At 37.8% G+C, this 20,497-nt stretch overlaps 1 protein-coding gene across 1 annotated transcript; it reads right to left on the bottom strand.

Annotated features, from left to right (window-relative positions):
- Window positions 1–16: 16 nt before the first annotated feature.
- ATP6V1E1 (ATPase H+ transporting V1 subunit E1) lies at window positions 17–19,299 on the bottom strand. The gene is made up of 9 exons (XM_043966023.1): window positions 19,125–19,299; window positions 16,089–16,154; window positions 12,939–13,048; window positions 12,439–12,505; window positions 7,495–7,584; window positions 6,799–6,867; window positions 5,775–5,869; window positions 4,175–4,262; window positions 17–1,615 (listed from the first exon to the last, which is right to left on the bottom strand). The coding sequence occupies exons 1-9, from the start codon at window positions 19,155–19,157 to the stop codon at window positions 1,553–1,555; spliced, it is 681 nt and encodes a 226-aa protein (XP_043821958.1). The 5' UTR covers window positions 19,158–19,299; the 3' UTR covers window positions 17–1,552.
- Window positions 19,300–20,497: the final 1,198 nt, after the last annotated feature.

A 20,497-nucleotide genomic window follows, 5' to 3' on the forward strand; every position in this document is an offset into this window, starting at 1 on the left:
GACTCTCCAGCAGATATAACAATACTCCTTTTAATTTAACAGCTGCTAAACACTGAGAATGTATCTGGTCATATTAATTCTTAGTTATGAAACTAGGAATTAATTTCAGACATTGGGAAAAAATCAGAAGTTTGGAAGTGATAATTATGGGAACCTACCAACTCCAGACTGTGGCCAGTTCCTTGGATCAGGGTGACTACAGCTGATAAGCATCCTCTGGGAAAAGTCAGTTCAACTATATGCATGACACTCTTCCTGAAAGTAGTCCCTGAGCAAGCCTCAGTACTCTTGATAATTAATGTCAGAGGTAAAAAAGATTGCTTAAGATCTCATTCTATGAAAAGCTAGAGTGAATACTAGCTGTCATTTTTTTAGGCCAACAATCTTTGTATCTTATCTGAACAAAATAAACATTAAACCAAGCAATGAACAAAGCACCATTACCAGTTTCTTTATATCATTAATTACATTTTATGCACGAATGAGCGCCGCACGTTCTGCTTCTACCATCAATGGGGGGAGATCTTGGAGAAGTCATTTATCCTTACCTTAGTTATAATTATTCAGAATTCCCTAAGTCGGCTTTGAAAAAACATTGAGCTTACAAATGTTTTCATTTCCCAAGAAGGAAGGAATACAAAGGCCAGATCTTTCCCACCCATCCCAAGACTATTGTAGCAGGAAAAAGATTGTAGTGGATGGTGCTAACATGGTTATGTGCTCTTGAATGTAAATAGATCATAACTCACAAATTAGCCCAAATGAATAAAAATGTTTTCCTACTAAAAGTCTTAGAATCCCTAAATGGGATGTACTTTCTTACTACATCGTATGAGATCAGAGAATAAGACACAGACCTGGTACAGACTTTTAAAATGAGGTTAATAGGAAATGTAATAATTTGTGAAGTAAATGCTCCAAAGTAGGTAGAAAGTCATTCTTTCCTAGATAACACCCTAAGCATTTCACCTCATCTCTCAAATCTGTAAATGTCCTAAATAAAAGATTGTTATAGTTTGATCCACGTATTTTTTATTTTAATAAATAAAGCATATTCATAGCTTGGGTTTTTGAATCACATATAACTGAGGAAAGCCTCTAAGCCCAGAGAGTTAACAAGGATAATGCTATTAATGTGAGAGTGAATGCATGCTCCTTATGCATATTAAAGTAACCTATAGAAATCAAATGCAAAGAGGCTATGATATACCTCACACACACAGTTCACTCCAATCTAAGGCAGATCACAGAAGGATTCAGTGAAAACCATGCAACTGATATGTATTCCCCTTGTCCCTAGAATGTAGAGGAGATCAGAACTTAGCCACTTCTAGATGAACTAGGTTACTTCTTGACAGTTTAAAAGTTCATAAACCCTCTCCCAAAGTTAACATTTAGGCTGACAGCATTTTACACAAAGGCTATTCCACTGAAGAACATAGGACAGTGTCAGAACATCAAAAAGGAGGTACATTGATAGTTGTTTCTTCATTTTTAGACACTTATAACTCATCAATACAGCAGATGGAATGGATCCCACCTCATCAGAGGTCTAGTCCAAAAATTTCCTGTTGGCATTAGCACCAAACAAGGCCCCACGGACTTCTGGCATCATCTGTGAAGAGAAAGAATAGGATTTCCTCCCCTCTTTAATGACTAGTTCTAGTTCATTAACTCATACAGCATTTAGCAACTACTTTTTTTTTAGTGCCTTCCATATGCCAGATAGGTACCTAGGTGGTACAGTGTCCAGCCTGGAGTCAGAAAGACTCATCTTTGTGAGTTCAAATATGGCCTCAGACACCTACTAGCCAAGTGATCCTGGGCAACTCACTTAACCCAGCTTTCCTTTTCAGCAAAAGGAGCTGGTGAAGGAATATTTACTTATGTTAATTTTAGGTGACTGGGAGCACTAATAGCTAGGAAAGGTGGGGGGGGGAGGGGGAAGGTACAGCTCAGGAAAATCAGGAAAAGCTTCTTTTAGAAAGTGGCACTTTGGGGCAGCTAGGTGGCGCAGTGGATAGAGCACCAGCCCTGGAGTCAGGAGTACCTGAGTTCAAATCCAGCCTCAGACACTTAACACTTACTAGCTGTGTGACCCTGGGCAAGTCACTTAACCCCAATTGCCTCACAAAAAAAAAAAAAAAAGAAAGTGGAACTTCAGCAGGGCTTTGAAGGATGATTCTAAAAAGCAGATAAGTAAGTGTATTCCTGCCATGGGAATGGATGAAAGTATGCATAAAAGGAAGTTATGTGTAATAAGCTTAGAAAGATAGGTCAGAGGCATACTCTGAAGGGCTTTAAATGCTGGAGAGTTTGTATTTTATCCCACAGATAACTGGGAACCACTGGAAATTTCCACAAGAATGACATGGTAAAACTTGTTTTAGGAATATCACTTTGGCAGCTATGTGAGAAATGGATTGGAGAAGGTAAAGAATCAAGATGGAAACCAATTAGGAAGCTACTACAATAGTTCAGGCAAAGGTTGGTAAGAACTTGAACTGAGAGGAGGAAAAAGGATAAGGAAGGCAGAATTTGCAAACTAGAGACCCTAAATAAAACCAAAACAAACCTGTCCATTTCAACCAAGTTGTTGGTCCTGTAAGGAGTTGGTGAGGTCTAACAACTGGGGAGCATAAAAATCTGCTCTTGACTGGCAAGTATGCAAAGATTTGAATAATATAAAGATCCCTTGCATTCAAAACTTGGTGAGTCAGAACCCTATTTTGTTTGGGGCAAATGAAATACTGGTAACTGAAAACAAAGGGAAAAAAGCTGCTCAATTCTTGGCTTGTTTATTTTTCCCCCTTACCAAGGAGAATGGAAATGCCAAAAAAAATTACTAAAAGGCAGTTACTTCAAGGTAAAAAAGGAGAGCTGCCCTGAATGAATGCAGACCATCTGGCTCAATAAGCTATACCATTGGGTCCTGTAGAGAAGATACTACAAATTGAAGAGGGATAAATATCCTAGTTTTCAAAAACAGGAAGAGAACAAACAGTTTGCCAAATATAGGCCTATGAGCTTTTGTTTGGCAAACATTTAGAAAAAAGAGGCAGCGATTACAAGGAGCCTGTCTGGGTCTCCTGTGGGCCACTTAGAAGGAACAGGCTATCCCAGCCTAGCCCTAGAATTAATTTCTCAGCCCAGTGAAAGCAAGGCCTCATTCCATGACCTTTGTGTGGGTAATAGAGGGAGGATGATTAAAGATTAGAGAATTCTTTGGCCATCCTAAGCCAGTTATCTCCATACCAAGCATATACCACTGTAATTCCCCAAATGAGCAGGCATACTTATTTTATAGGGCTCATGGCCAAATCAAACCATACAAGTTGCCCTTGCATAATGAGATCATTCCTACCGAAAATGAACTGTTACTAAGGTAGAAAGTTACTCCCCCCCCCCCCAAAGACATTCCAAAAGAAACCAAAATTTCTTGCCAAGTATGGCTTCTTCAAAAACAAGTCATGCCAAACTAACCTCATTTCCTTTTTTGAAAGGATTACAAAACTAGTAGATGAAAGGAATGCTGTGGATATAGTTTACTTAGAGTTTAGCAAAACTTTTGAGAAAGTATCTCAACCTATTCTTGCAGAGAAGATGGAAAGATATAGTTTAGATGATACAGTCAGATGGATTTAGGACCAGCTGGATTGCCAGACTAACTGGTTCAATGCAAACATGATCAGCCTTCTTCAAGGGGGTACCTAAAGGATTTGTTCTTGGTATTGATGGGGGAAGTATGTACAGACAGCAGTTGTTCTGAAAAGATCTTGGGGTTAAATGGACTGCAAGCTCAAGATGAATCAGGAGTGTGATGTGGCAGGCAACAAAGCTAATGAGATCTTGTGTTGCACTGAGGGACACAACTTCAAGGAATAAGGAAGTGACAGTCTGAACCAGGAGAAATGAGTGGCAAAGAGGCACATTTACTTGATGTTAGGGGAAAATTCCTAACAATTAGAGTTGGAATAGGCTGCTGAGAGAAGTGATGGGTGGGGTCTGCAAGTTCACCCTGTTCAAGTCTTTAATCAGAGGCTGGATGATCATCTGTCAGTGTTCCTCATTTCCAGACAAGCTGAGGACATGTGTTCTCTGCACCTCTCCCCACTAAAGCTTACATTTGGTAAATAGAGAAAGTGAACGAACATCAGTGACTACTTCTACTCACCTGTTGGGCTATAAGATCCAGTCTACTTTCTAGGGTATTAGAAACTTTTATTCTACGATCCCCATTATAGATCTCAACACCTCCAGCTCTAGAAAGAAAATAGCAATAATTTTCAGATTCAAGAGGTACAAAGAACATCCTTGACAGGGCAGTATTTGGGCATAAAATAGCAGCAGTTTAAGAGGACCCTACTTCTCCAAGCAATAAATAATAACATAATAAATTAGTGCAAAAAAGCACACAATGGGTATAACATTACAATACCAGTAGTATTTCACCTGATTCAGTGAAAATGTTGTCCATAGCCAAGCAAGCAGAATAGGGAGGGCCCTAGTGGGTCTACTGCAATGGAACAATAAGTCCTGACTTAAAATCGACCTCTTCCCCCAACATTTCACAAAGATTACTCCCAAGCCCTCAGGATCTCAGCACTTTCTAACATATAGGGGGGAAGGTCAAATCTTGTTATAAGGAAACCCAAGGGCAAGAATTCTTCTATCTACAAAAATTCTTTCATCTAAGTTGGGACCTGGAAATTTTCATTTTATAATCATTTATTTTGTTATAATTATGTTTAATGGAATTTAATCTGAACATTATCTTGAAAATGTTGCTGTTCTGTAACTGTCTTCTTGTTATTTATTTTATGTGCATTTGGTCTCCCTGATTAGACTCTGTTCCTTGGGAATGGGGAATTTTTTGCCCTTGCTCCATCAATACAATGAAGGGCTCTCAATTGTAATAGAAGAAACGGTTGTGACAAAGTATGTGGAATGAGTTTAAGTCCCTAGGACCTGCTTTATATAGCAGTAGGGATCACAATGCTGGCCACACCCCAAGAATATCCTTGCTATATCTGCATTCTGTACTGCAAAGGAAGTGCATCAAGTGTCTATATCCAGACACATCCTCTGGTCCATTCCAACTGCTTGATGGCAGAAAGAGCCACCATCCTGACCTGATTTTCTTTTATGATATACTGTCCAAGGTTAGAGGTTATGTTCTTCCTTTTTTTATTCCTTCTAGCACCTAGTGCATATTTAGCACACAGTAGTCACTTGATTTCTACTTCTGCTTGGAGCTGTGTTTGGGGGCATATATGACACCTACTTCTCTGCAGGATAACATCCACAGTTTAGTCTCTAGGAAGCTGGCTTTTGAGACATCTCTCAAGTAATGAACAAGGGAGAGGAATACAAAAAAATATGCAAAGAAAAGCCAGAGAATGGGCTCGCCTTGTAAAAGTGTTAGTTGTAAGCTGACCTTGTGTGTGTGTGTGTATTCCCTATCAGTGAATTCTACCATGGGGTTTTTTATGTGAGTTGCAGCTCAAAGTGGCTTGGAGAAATTATATGTAATAAATGTTAGGTAAAAGGATTCATCTTTAGTCCTTAATCTAGGAAGCTAGATATTAAAACAATAATGCCGGGGCAGCCAGGTGGCGCAGTGGATAGAGCACCAGCCCTGGAGTCAGGAGTACCTGAGTTCAAATCCAGCCTCAGACACTTAACACTTGCTAGCTGTGTGACCCTGGGCAAGTCACTTAACCCCAATTGCCTCACTAAAAAAACAACAACAAAAAAACAATAACGCCCCTTACATTTCCTCTGCCAGGTATGCCTCCTGATCAACTTGGACATCAACATCTTTTTTGGTTGCAATCTTGTACATAGGGATTGCTTTTTGCACTGCAGCCTAGAAAACATGAGAGAGTATCGATTCAAGGTTTTGGCAGCAACTTTGGAATATATACAAAGAAGAAAACATGAATTGTGCTCGATAAATACACAAAAATCCAACAAAGTGCTAGAAACACAGTGAGAACACCCCGCCCTCAAGCAGTCTCTCCATTTTCTTTAAGAATCAAGTGAACGGGCAGCTAGGTGGCGCAGTGGATAGAGCACCGGCCCTGGATTCAGTAGTACCTGAGTTCAAATCCAGCCTCAGACACTTGACACTTACTAGCCGTGTGACCCTGGGCAAGTCACTTAACCCCCACTGCCCCGCAAAAAAAAAAAGAAAGAAAAGAAAAGAATCAAGTGAACACTGTACTAGGTTAAAGGTGTCAGAGATGTTATCATTCTATTTTTGTATTTGAAATTTCAGTTATTAACTACAGAGTAATGATGTAAATTGTTGCAATATATTTTTACTGATTTTATATTAATTCACATGTATTGCTTATTGTTATAAATAATTTACATTCTGTAGGAAAAAAGGCTAGGGGGGATCAGTGTGTAGCCAGATTTTTAGGGCCACTCCACTGTGGTGGAATAGAGAATATGTTCTGCCAATAAACCTTTATTTTTTTAACTGTTTGTTTTGCATGAGTGATCTCTCCTGCATATAGTTTTTCCTTGAATTTCATATTTTTCTGTAACAGACTGACTCAATTCCACTGCTCAATTAAACCCGTCTTACAGAGTAAGCCACTGATAATAATTACCAATCCTAGTAACATCCTGATCCCTTAAGAAAAACTACAATTTTTCCCCCAGAGATGACAGTAAATACAAATATGATCTCATGCCAAGCTTCAACTCCCCTGATTCTGGCTAGCCAGAAGTCCCATCAGTTCCCTCTTGATGAACAAAGGTTTTTTCTCTTATAAACATCATATTTACCGTGACGAGAGGGATATCATCTTTCTTGCAACGGACAATCATTCGTGGCTCCAGCAATTGGTATAAACCCTGTGCAGGATAAGAACAGATAGAACTGGCAGTTTTTCTGACACTTATCTCATATAACAGGAAAAAAGATAAACACAGGTTTCCAAAAGATAAGAGTATATCTATAAACAATAAAAGTGAAGTTAATGATTTTATTTGGTAACATAAAAATGCAGATAAGTATTAGGTTAAAACAAAAGCCAATTTTTGTTTTTTATTGGCTATGGGAAAAGAAAGAACTCTGACTGTAATTAAGATAATTATGTGATATAGTATCAGACAATGAATAACTACCTAGATTCTCTGGTCAAACCATCAAGCAAGTACCTCTGATACAACCTGGAAGTTACAACTTGAGTGCTGCAAGCAAACTTTACTTGAGTTATGTAGGATGAACATGTGGAAAAATGCCATCAGGACCATTTTATTAGGCCAGACAGCACAAACAAGGAAAAAAGAAAAGAATCAATTAAAGGAAAGCTTTATTAAAAGAAAGGTGAAGGAAAAGAGCTGAACTAAGAAAAATTATTTCATGATCAATAAGTTCCAATACTAAAGAAGGAAGGTAGTACATAGTAAAAGGTTCTAGGAAATGTTTATTAGAAAGGGTGGGGCCCTCTAGCCATATTTTATAGTATGCAAAATTACCTGAAGGACCAGACCATCCAAAAGTACCTGATACCTGGTTGTATCTTTCACTACTTTGGCAAGTCTCTGCTTTGCTTCATTTAATAAGTCCTGAAGAGAAAGGATAGAGGAAAAGAGAAAGTCATTTTCCAATCCTGAAAAAAATTCTACATACCTGACAATTAGGCAGCTAGGTGGATAGAAGATTGGTCCTGGAGTGAGGAGGATCTGAATTCAAATGTGGCCTCATACACTTAATAACTGGGTAAGCCTAGACAAGTCACTTAACCCTGTTTACCTTAGTTTCCTCATCTGTAAAATGATCTGGACAAGGAAACAGAAAACCACTCCAGTATCTTTGCCAAGAAAACCCCAAAAAGGTTTTTTTTTAATCACAATGACTGAAATGACTCAACAACTCTCAAACCTCTTTTTTAAAAGTTTATTTTCATTTTTTAATAAATATTTTTAAAAAATTTCTTCCTTGGGAAAAGGACCCACATGTACAAAAATATTTATAGCAGCTCTCTTTGTGGTAGAAAAGAACTGGAAATCGAGGGAATGCCCATCAATTAGGGAATGGCTAAATAAGTTGTAGTATATGAATGTAATGGAATATTATTGTGCCGTAAGAAACGATGAGCAGGAGGATTTCAGAAAAACACCTGGAAGGACTTACATGAACTGATGCTGACTGAGAGGAGCAGAACCAGGAGAACATTGTACACAGTAAAAGCAACATTGTATGATGATCAACTGTGATGGACTTGGCCCTTTTCAGCAGTGCAATGATTCAAAACCATTTCAAAGAACTCATGATAGAAAATGTTCTCAATATCCAGAAAAAAGAACTGTGGATTATGAATGCAGATTGAACCATACTGTTTCTACTTTTTTGTTTGTTTTTGTTTTTGTTTTTGCAGGGCAATGAGGGTTAAGTGACTTGCCCAGGGTCACACAGCTAGTTAAGTGTCAAATGTCTGAGGCTGGATTTGAACTTAGGACTTCCTGACTCCAAGACCAGTGCTTTATCCACTGCACCACCTACCTGCCCCCCTGTTTCTACTTTTGGGCTGTTTCTTTTTCCTTCTTTTTTGAGGTTTTCCTCTTGTGCTCTGATTCTTCTTTCACAATATGACTAATGCAGAAATATGTTTAATGTGATTGTACATATTTAACCTATATCAGATTGCTTTCCGTCTTGGGGAGGAGGGAGGAAAGTGATCTTACGAAAACAAATGTTAAACTATCCTTACATGTAACTAGAAAATAATAAAATACTTTTATTAAAAAAAAAATGTCTTCATCCCCTTACTGCCCCATTGCATAGTTCTTACTTCAATTTTCTTCACTCTTAATCAGTTCAAAAAGGTCTTCCCATTTTCCCTTAAAATTATTTATTTTATCATTTATGATGGCACAACAGTTTATTACCTCTTCATTTTAAATCTTTGGACACTGCAAAATTAGTAGCTATCAATATTTTTGTACATATTTCTCTTTATTGCATAGGCTCCAGTAGGGTTATTACTGGACCAACAGGGTATATGGTTTGATAACTTTCTGGCAGATCACTTCAAACTTGTTTCCAGAATGGCTGGGCCAATTCACAGCTCCACCAGCAGTAAACTAGTGTACCTTTTTTCCCCACAGCCCTTATGACATTTATCATTTCTTCTTGTGTCATCTGTGCCAGTGTCATGGTGGATTCTTAAAAGTTGCTTTAATTTGGATTTCTATGATTATTAGTGACAGTATTTTTTATCAAGGTCTTCCTCTATTTAGAAGATCTGAAAGCCAAAGTCTTACTTATTCCTCTCATTTTTTTGATGTTATTTAAGTTTTGAAAAATTTTCATACCCAATTCATTTTCTTTCCCTTTTGCTGATAAAAACAATTAGATATACACATTTTCTTCTAAAAACTGCTTTAACTACATGAATCTAATGTGTTATTTCATGGTCATATTATTTGATGAAATTTTCTCTTGTTTCTATACTTTTTTCTTTGATCCACCAGTTTTTAGAATTATCCTTAGTCTCTTTAGTCTACAATTTATTTTTAATTCTTTCTTTAAGGGCCCTTTATTGAATATAATTTTATTGCCTAAATAAATAATGGGTTTAGTTTTTCTGCATTTCTATATTTTTCATGAAGTCTTTTTGGGGCAGCTAGGCAGCACAGTAGATAGAGCACTGGGCCTGGAGTCAAGAAGACTCATCTCGAAGAGGATCTCCAAGTCCAGGGGAAAAAAAAGAAGAACTGTGGTATATAGATGCTGAATGAACCATACTACTTCTTTTGTTTTTGGTGTTGATGTTTTTCTATTTTGAGGTTTGTCGTCATTGCTCTGATTTTTCTCTTATAACATGACTAAGGCAGAAATATGTTTAATGTTATTATGTGTATGTGTATATATATAAAAACCTATATTGGATTACCTGCTGTCTAGGAGAGGGGGGAGAGAGGGAGAAAAATCTGAAATTGGAGAGCTTGTATAAACAAAAGTTGAGAACTATCTTTACATGTAATGGGAAAAAAAATAAAATACTTTATTAATTTAAAAATAAAATAAAAAAAAAAGAAGAAGACCCATCTCCTTGAATTCAAATTCAGCCTCAGACACTTACTAGCTATGTGAGCCTGGGCATGTCATTTAACGTCAGTTTCCTCATCTGTAAATTGAGCTAGAGAAGGAAATGGCAAACCACTCCCATATCTTTGCCAAGAAAACCCCAAATGGGGGCAGCTAGGTGGCGCAGTGAATAGAGCACCGGCCCTGGAGTCAGGAGGACCTGAGTTCAAAATCTGGCCTCAGACACCTAACACTTACTAGCTATGTGACCTTAGGCAAGTCACTTAACCCCAATTGCCTCACTAAAAAAAAAAAAAAAGTAAACCCCAAATGGAGTCATGAAGAGTCAGATATGACAAAACAACAGCAAAACCATCCTGAAAGTCACTCAGTTTTATAACCTCAGAAACCTAACCTCTTCCCTCTTCCTCATTCTTCATAATCAATCAGTTGCCAAAGGACTATGTTACTATTCTTCTGCACAAGAATGTTCAGTGGCTCACTCTAAGATAAAATACAGATTCCTCAGTTTGGCATTTAAAGTCCATCACAGTTAAGACTACAGCTAATCTTCCCATATTTGTTTAAACTGCCTACTTGCTGTTAACTGGATTTGACATTTTATCACCATGCTTTTGTACAAACTATCTATCATGAATGCTTAGCACTCTAAGCATTTTGTCTTCCTCCCTACTTCAAAGAATCTCTGGTTTCTTTCCATGTCCTACTGTAATGTTCTTTTCTCAAATTTTCTTGTATTTATCTGTTTACTTGTTTGTATCCTTGAAGTAGGATGTAAGCTGCTTACGAGATGGTTTTTCATTTTTAACTTTGTTTTTTCAGCAACTAGGACAGTGCCTTACATGTAGCAATTTAATAAATACCTGTTCAATTGAATTAAAAATACTATGTCCCACAGCAGTTTATTCCACTTTGGGAGAGTTCTGATCACATGAAATTTTTTATAGAACAGTAAAATTTCTCTCTTCAACTTCTACCCACTGCTCTTAGTTTTACCCTCTAGGAACAAGTAGCACAAGCATAACCCTTCCTCCAAATGACAAAACCTCATTGCCCTGACCAAAAAAGAAAAAAAAGAGAGTGGTCAAAAATGAATGCTCGAATTTTTCTTTACATGTAATTGGAAAAAAAAAATACTATTTTAAAAAAGAAAGCTACTATTTTGACATACAAAAAAGTATATATTTTAAACTTAAAACAGTATCAACACTGTCCTGATTATTTTGAAATCTGTTCTATAATCAACTAGAAGATCTTTCAGCATTTCCAATTCTAAAAGAATTTTTTTCAATAAATAGAAGAAATAACGCTCCAAATTATAAAAACTAGTTTTGATCATGATTTGTGAAAGTGGTAAAACACTTGGCACTAATAATAAAGAATGCTATGGCATTTACATCATTTAGACTTCTTTGATACTTTCTAGTCTGAGTACTCCCTCCAGTGTTGCAGAGTACAAACCATTCATGGCATTTCATCTTGTAGTACTCTTGTCTATTTCCTCCCAGTGAGATAGGGGCCTTCCTCTATGTCTCCTGACATTTAGGCAATCCATGTCATTTCCCACTCTTGCTACATGACTGACCATTTCTGCTGGTACATTTCTTTGTTATCTTTTGACACATCTCTTGCACAATTCTTCACTGGTAGCACTTTGAATTTTATAAGTGGTACATGAAATAAAGTTACACCTTTCATGTTACTAAAGAGTATTGTAACTAACTACATCAATTATGACCAAAAAGGATTACTATTCTTTCAAGTAGTTAATAAACTAGGTAAGTCAATCAATCTAATTAGTTAAAGAATTCTCTCCTGGGGGAAACCACTGCTATTCACATAAGACTAAGAATTGTTTAAGACATAAATTGTCAGCTACTTGGAGATATGAACATTTTGTATTTCTGTTCCATTGGACACATTCAATTAGCTATAAATTTTTTTCCATCTTCTAAACTCAGCAGCAGAAAGGATGAATCATCCAATTTAAGAACTGGTCAGCAAGCCAGTGATAAAGGATTCTAATTTGGGAGCTTGTTCTTTATAATTTGAATAGCAAATATAGCTACCTATATTTGACCTAAACATATTTGACAATTCCATCTGTTTAAAAATCAAATCAAAATAAACTGAGTCAAGTCAATCCCTCTCAAAGCAAAGTCGATTAGGGCAGCTAGGTGGCACAGTGGTTAAAGCAACAGCCCTGGATTCAGGAGGACATGAGTTCAAATCTGGCTTCAGACACTTGACACTTACTAGCTGTGTGACCTTGGGCAAGTCACTTAACCCTCACTTCCCCGCCCCCCCCCACCCCGCCCCCAAAGCAATGTAGATTTGAAAAAAAAATACTGTCAGCGTTAGATACTCACTGAGATAAGGTCATCTCTGGCTCTGAGGACTTTCAATCTTGCCTGATTCATCAAGTTGGACATCTGACTGAAAGTTGCATGGAAACGTAAGAGTCAGAACTGAGTGCTTTTAACAACAGCAGCAGAATCTGCTATATATTCTGAACAAAGCTTACCTCGTAGTGCAAATGCTTTTCTCACTATAGACCAACCTAAGCTTTACTAGAGTTAATATTTACCTATGTTCTACCCAGTGATTTCAGTGAGTGCCATTACTAAAACTCTTTACTCAAAAGCAGGAAAATTTACTCAAAAGACCAGGAAGTAGGGGGCAGCAGGATGGTGCAGTGGTTAAAGCGCTGGCTCTGGATTCAGTAGTACCTGAGTTCAAATCCAGCCTCAGACACTTAACACTTACTAGCTGTGTGACCCTGGGCAAGTCACTTAACCCCCATTGCCCCGCAAAAAAAACCCAAAACCCAAAAACCAAAACAAAAGACCAGGAAGTAAAAGCTACTCACATTTTCTTCTGCTGTTCAATTTGTTTCTCCTTCTTTTCATAATATTCCATTATCTTTAGCCTCTGCGTTTGCACAAGACGACCTTTCTCAATGTTGAACTCTTCTTCTGCCTATATGAACCAATTTACATTCAAACAAGAGGTACTAATTACTGACCAAAAAAGGTCGAACACAGCAGCTGACTTGTCTATATTCCTGGGTGATGTGTTCTGTCATAACTATATCATTCAATGTGGAAAACCTGAAATTTACTCTGCCCATCTCATTAGAATTTGCTTTTTAAACTTTAATATCTGGAAAATGAGAGAGATAATTCTCAGATACATACAGGAAAGGCAGTGTAAGGTAGGAAGAAATATTGAACTTGGAGTTAGGTGAGACTTGCATTCAAATCTTCAAATTTTGCTTTTTTCTTTTTTTACACTTTACTAGTTAACTTCTGAACCTTAGTTTCCACATCTATAAAATGGGGACAATAATGTTTATAAGCATATACCTTATAAAATTATGAGGATCAAATTAAAAATGTATATTAAGTGCTTTGTAAACCTTAAGGTGATATGTATGTCAGTTCTTATATAAATGTCAGTTATTATTAAGAACAAAGATTAATTGACCTTGAGAAACAAAAATATTTGATCAAGAATTTGTATGCAAATTGGGCTGCAAAACAGTCTCTCCAGAGATGATTTTTTTCCCAAGAAAAGTAAATGTTAAAAGTCTAGGTTCAAATTTACTTTTCTCGAATAAGGACATAAAATTCTGATTTTCCTTCCCATTCTGTATATTAATAATGATTAAAAACTGAAATTGAAGATTGTTTTAAATGAGCTAAAATATATAATTAAAACAGCTTAGTATTTAAAAATAATAATTGAGTCTTCATATTCTGAGAAAAATCAAATAAAAAACCACAGCAGTTTATCTCTTTTCCCATCATGGTAGATGAAGGTGTTGAAGATAATGCTGAGATTTCTATATCTGAAGAACATCAAATGGATAAAGGTCCAAGAAAAAATGAAATAAGTACAGCAATCAGTAAAATTAAAAAAAAAAAGGAAACTGTAAATAATTAAAGCCAAGGTCAACACACCAAAATTGTACCTTTCATCCTATACACTTTTGTCTTCTCCAGCCAACTGCCTCTACCATCATCTACTATTTTCATCTCCACCTCCCCCCTCTTCAAAACAGAAGTGCTTCTACTCTTCAAACTCTAGAAACTCTGGCTTCTGATTTCAACTGAAACTGCACTCTCCAAAGTTACCACTGATCTCTTAACTGACACACATAATGACCTCTTCTTAATTCCCATCCTTCTCTGCAATGTTTGACACTACAGATTACCCTCAGCTCCTATATACTCTCTGTGGCCTAAGGTTTTGACACTGCTCTCTACTTTCCTTTTTGTCTGACCATTCCTTCTCTTGTCCTGCCTGAATACATCCTGCTCAGTAAAGGTTGGTATCTACATAGTAAAATGGGGATGATAATAATAGCACCTAACTCACATGGTTATTGTGAAAATCAAAGGAGATAATAAATTCATAAGGAATTTAGTAAGTGGCTAACCTGTTTAAATAAGGCTCAGTGCCCTCTTTTCTTTCAGTGTTTTCTCACTAGATAATCTTATCACTTTCCATTGTTTCATCCCTATACACATGATTACCAGATCTATTTAACTGGCCCAGTTTTTCTCCAGGGCACCAACATCCAATAGGACATTTCAAATTGGTTATCTCATATGCATGCCAAACTCAAAATTATGTCCAAAAGTGAGATTTCTCCCCCAAATCTGCCAGTGGTCTGAACCTCCCAATTACCATTAGGTATCGTCTTCAACTCTTCACTTGTACTTACCCCACAATCCATTGCCAAATCTTTCTACCTTCATAACTAATATCTCTTGAACATGCGTCATTCTCCCATTCACTCTAGTACAGGCTTTCAACAGCTCTCACCTCAGCTATAAGTCTTCTAAACAAATTCCCACCTAGATGCTAAAGTGATTTTTCTGAAGTGTAGATCTGAACATGTCACTTGTCCCACCCATTAAACTCCAGTTGCTTCCTCCTACCTCTAGCATTTAAAGCTCTTTCTACTTTTCTAATATTCATATATTCTATTCCTGTCCACAAACTCTCCTTATCTCGCCTTACTGGCTTACTTGATGTTTCTCAACGTGTGACTCTTAGAATCCATGGATTCCTTTTAGGTTCAGCTCAAGTGCCACTCACTGAAGGAGGACTTTCACCCCAGCTGCTAGTGACCTTCCCTCTTAGCATCCATCTACTACATATTTATTTTATTATATGTTGAGGGCAGAGACTCTCTTTTGCTTTTTCTTTAAAACCTCAGCTTAGCATATTGACATCTTGTAAGTACTTAGTAAATGTCTGTTGCTTGATTAAAGCAGGGGTTCTTAACCTTTTTTATGTGTCATGGAATTCCTTGGCAGGCTGGTGAAACCTATGTACCCTTTCTCAGAATGTTTTTGGAGGCTTGTTTGTTTTTTTAATAAGGTCTTATCATGGCAATTTAGTTTCAGGTATTTCTTGTTAACAAGGGAAAAAAAAGGCTGTCTTTTAATGCTATTAATTATACAACATTTATCAGGTGTCATTTTCATAATTTTATTTGTGTATTTTCCACACGGAAATTTTATGCATTATTCATGTTTATAATATTGTTTGTCCTTGAACAAATAATTTCGATTAGTTTCACAGCATTATCAAGGATTATCTATTTATAGAAATAAAATATTCATACTGCATGGCTGTTCATTTCAGGTTTTTCGAAGTAAAACACCTACATTTATCTGGTTTCCATTAGAGATTCCTACAATTAATTTTCAAGAACAAAATGATAGTGCTCACAAAATTGATTGTTTTCTGTATACAAATACTACATCTTTCCTGGGCCTAAGAAAATAGGCTGCACTCTATTTAGAGACATTGAATGTCTACATTCCAAGTTTCCACAGGAAAATTACTCTGCTCTGATGTACCTGTCAGAACATTTGCAACTGAGAATTTTTAGTAAGTTGATTTCTGAACTTTATTGATACTAAAAGAGTAAATGTTTACTTCCCCTAAATCAAATAGTCAAATAAAGAATAAAAATGTCCTAATACTGGGCTAAAGATCTTACCTTTGCATCGATTTCTTCGGCCTTCTCATTTGCTTCTTGTTCAATGAAAGCCATCATGTGTTTGATCTATAAGAAGAAAAAAGGTCGATTTTCTTTTGGCTCTAGAAATACTTTAAAGTATAGCACCTTTCCTTTTACATGCAAATGTGAAACACTTTAAGCAATTCTCTACAGTCTCGGGTGAGACTCTGGACCAACCCATTTAATCAAATTTATTGATAATAAAATAGGAAAAGGGTTTCCTTTCATGGAAGCTGGGCCTAAAAACTAGTAACTGGTGAATTAAAAGTTAAAAAGAAATTATTTACTAATTACTTTTTTCCCTAAGATCATCATGTCTCATAACATAAACACTGTAGAAATACAAGGTAGCCTGGGAACCCTTGTGGATTTAACTCTGAAAGTAGTGTCATATTACTTATTTCTTATGATTTGTTCTACAAATAATACATTATGAACATATTCTGTTCATCTGAATATAATAGTATTGCTATCTATTGAAGGAAACCAGGAATACTACCCAAGGGATCCTAAGTCTTATACTGTGACTGTAAGAGGGAACTCAAAGACCTGAGGATATGATTGGTGCCATTCAATTTGAAGGAACTCGTTTCATTTCCTAAAATTTTAAATTACCAAAAAAAAGTATTTATAAATGCTACAGAAACCTTGTTTAACATAATACTGCCCCCCGGCTCAAACCTGCATTATCTGCCCTCATCACTCCTGAGGGAGTCTGCAGCTAGTTCTGACTAGATCAGTGCAGATCTCCTAAGAGTTAGGTGGCCTGTCTAAAAGGACACTGTGTGTTCTGTCTCAGAGATTTGCTGGAAAGAAAAACTTTAGCTGTAGGGATTGAGTACATTCTAGCCTCTAAGCAGTTAATTCTGGCCTTTTGAAAAGTAACAATTCTCTTCCCTCTGCACAAATGTAAATTCACTGTAGGATAAACCTAGAGAACAAACATTTATTTTCCAAAACAAAAATGAGACTCCTTAAACAAAAAATATAACTTAAATTCTATTTTGCATATTAACACAGCATTTTAGTATGATCGCAATCTTTTTTAAATTACTCAATGTATTACACATATAAAATATAAATTTAACACCCAATAAATCATGTTAGCTGAATTACAAATGATTTATTACTTGAGATAAAGTGAGATAATATTTGTAAAGTGTTTAGCACTTTGTCTGGCACACAGTAGGCATTATATAAATGCTTATTGCCTTGTCTTTTCCCTTCCACATAATAAAGCAGTTAAGTTTAAAGACAACTGACTAGATTTCTTTGTTTCAACACCTGTCATTCGGCAAAAACAAGTAGGAAAATGAACTGACTCTGGATGATTCTGGGAGTAATTCTACTTTAACCAGAGAGACTTCTGGAGGTAAGGGGTTGGGGGAAAAGGGGAAAGTCTTGGGTTTAATTAATTAAAGATTTAAAGACTTCTGGCTCCCTTCAGTAATCAAGAAAACACACTCCCTTTGTTACCTTTACTTTATATTCCCCCTTCAAGAAGCTACTATTCATTTTCAAAGCTTACTAATTCAAAATTTCCTATAAGTTTTTCTAAACTAAATTTTATTTAGAAATCAGCAGCTGTTGAGGCAGCTAGGTGGTGCAGTGGATAAAGCACCAGCCTTGGATTCAGGAAGACCTGAGTTCAAATCTGGTCTCAGATAGTTGACACTAGCTGTGTGACCCTGGGCAAGTCACTTAACCCTCATTGCCCTACAAAAAAAAAAAAAAGAAATCAGCAGCTGTTAAAGCTTAAAAAGATCAATTTCCTTCTTACTGAATGGAGTAACAATAAAGATAGAAAAGAATCTGTAGTGAGTGTCATTTCCGAGCCTGACTGAAAAAAATTCCATATTCCAATTCCTCATCCAGCAGATTCATCAGTCTGTAAATATTAGCCAGATAATCTTCCATCTCCCTCAAAATATGGCAACTCGGTGGTTTAGCTCTAAATTTGTTTCTGCCATTTACTTTCTAATATGACCTTAGCTTTCTTGTCTGTAAAACCATTTTGGCAAGGGTCCTTAACTGAAAGAATTCAGGTTCTTCAGTGCTATGAACTCAAATTTCTTTAAAAAGTTTCTTCATAAGAAAATCACCAAATGATACAGACATTTGTAAAGACAAGGCAAACATTCTAAAGTGTCGTTTTTGAACTCACAAGGTAGGTTTTAATAGTATTAGAGAATGTTATGGATAGAAGGGATCTTGGAGATCATCCTTAATCTTTTGTGTGCCACGGATCCCCTTTGACAGTCCAGTAAAGCCCAGAGACTTTTCCCAGGATGTTTTTAAAATCCATAAAATAAAATACGGGGGATGACAAAGGAAACCAATTATGTTAAAGTGAAGAATCTTCGATCTGGACCAATCCTCAAATCTTACTGAAGAGGACATAGTCTTAGAAAGGAAGTGTTTGGCCCAAGGTCACAGTGGTAGAGCTAAAAATAGAACCCAGATCTCCTGACTATAAATCTGGTGCTCTTTTCACGATACTTCCTTTTTCTGGCAAATTAAATGTAGGCTATGGCGGAAGACCTTGGGATTCCTCTACCAGGAAACGTACACAACAAATTTCACAGAATCACATTTAATGGCCAAGCAAAGCTAAAAATCCAATCAGAGACGAGGACAATTTCTAATCCTTGAACAGAACACCCCTTCCCCTCCCTCTGCCCCCTACTAAGCAAACCCCCACGGAGGCCAGCACGAAAAAGGGGCCTCGCACTAGCCGGGAGAGAGTCATCATCGGCCCCAAAGACTCAGACACCCGGGCAGAATCGGAGCTAAGCAATCACTGGAAGTGGGAGAATTACTGCAGTCAGCGAGCTTCCGAACATCGCTCCCCGCCCCCCCAAAACCGGCCACCCCAAGGGCCCCACGAAAGGAGGCCACGGAGGATATGCGGTTCCCGGTCACCCTGGCGTTAGAAGAACCACTTATCCAACCCAACATCTCCGGGTCCATCAACCTCGGAAAATTGAAGCTGGCTCGAGAGCGTGGGTCTCGTACCTGCTTTTGGACGTCAGCATCGCTGAGAGCCATGGTGACAAGATCTACTCCTTACACAGAGCTGTCAACCTCCAGGTACAGCAGAAGATGAAATAGCTGCGGAGGCCGAGCGCTCTGGGTTTTCTTCGCTTTACAAGTCCAGCTTCCGGTTCCGGTCAGCTGCTTCTCCAGATGACGGCGCCCCGCCCCATTTCCTTTTCCCCAGCTGCCAACGGGAAAAAGAAGAGTCAGGAAAGCCCCGCCCCCTCATGCGGAATCATTTATGAGCCGGAAGCTCTCGAGCTACCTTGCTCTTTGTAGGCCTCTGGAAACAAAGTTTTCTGTCCTTGAGAGGAGGGAGAGCTCCTCCAGACGCGGTGCTTGTATCCAAAAGCGTAACTCTAGGCTATTGTATTTCTTTGTAACCACATACTATAAACAGAAAAATGAATTGATTCTTTGAATAGTTCTGGGGGGTAGTCCGAGGCTCTGGTTGTTTGTCCTTCATTCTCCAAGGGGACCATGACCTGGGGGTGATGTCACGATTTGCAATGAATTGGATTTAAGTGAGGGCGGGCAGTGCAAGGTCTGGTTCCTCACTCTCTCCTCCGGAGCGGTCTGAGTCCAGCGGCAAAATAAAGATCAAGCCCATGGCACGAAAAAGATTAAGGGCGGTCTCCAAAGTCCCTTCTATCTATAGCATTCTCTGTTTCTATTAAATCTACCTTATGAGTTCAAAAACGACACTTCAGAATGTTTAGCCAGAACGACTTTTTTTTGGGGGGGGGGGCGGGGGAAGAGGGTGTGGACTCCAAGTCTAAAGTTTATGTAAGGACAAACACTATAGAAAGTAGCTATTTAAAAAGTTTTTTATTGATACGTTTTGATTTTACATCACTGTCATTTCCTATCCCTCTCCCATCTCCTACCCGGAGAGCCATCCCTTGGAACAGAGACCTCTTACACCCACTCTGCGTGACTTCCCATTTTACGCTTGGGAGGGTGGGGTTCTAGGAGTAATCCCTGGATACTTCCACTGGTACTCTGGGAACTGAGCTCCCGATCCTCTTGCAGGTCGGCCAGGATCCTGGGACCTTTCAGAACGTATGAGTTCACCTGCATGCTTCTATCGCAGTGGAAGTATTTGCCTACAGTTAAGACAGAACAAACCCAAAAGGTGCCACATGTTCCTGGCCACCAGAGCCAGCTGTGAATACCTCCCACAGCTCTCACGGGGCGCTCAAACCAGACCTGTCTTTCCAATAGGAAGGAGAAAGGAATGAAGAAGGATAGGTTACTCCTACTGAGTTCCAGCTCAGCAATCAATCAGTGAACTCTTGATCATCACACAGTGCTATCCATCCCTCAGTCACATTTGGTTCAAAGTAGGCTTC

This window comes from Dromiciops gliroides, chromosome 5 (assembly GCF_019393635.1).
Source record: "Dromiciops gliroides isolate mDroGli1 chromosome 5, mDroGli1.pri, whole genome shotgun sequence".
In the NCBI taxonomy this organism is placed as follows: domain Eukaryota; kingdom Metazoa; phylum Chordata; class Mammalia; order Microbiotheria; family Microbiotheriidae; genus Dromiciops; species Dromiciops gliroides.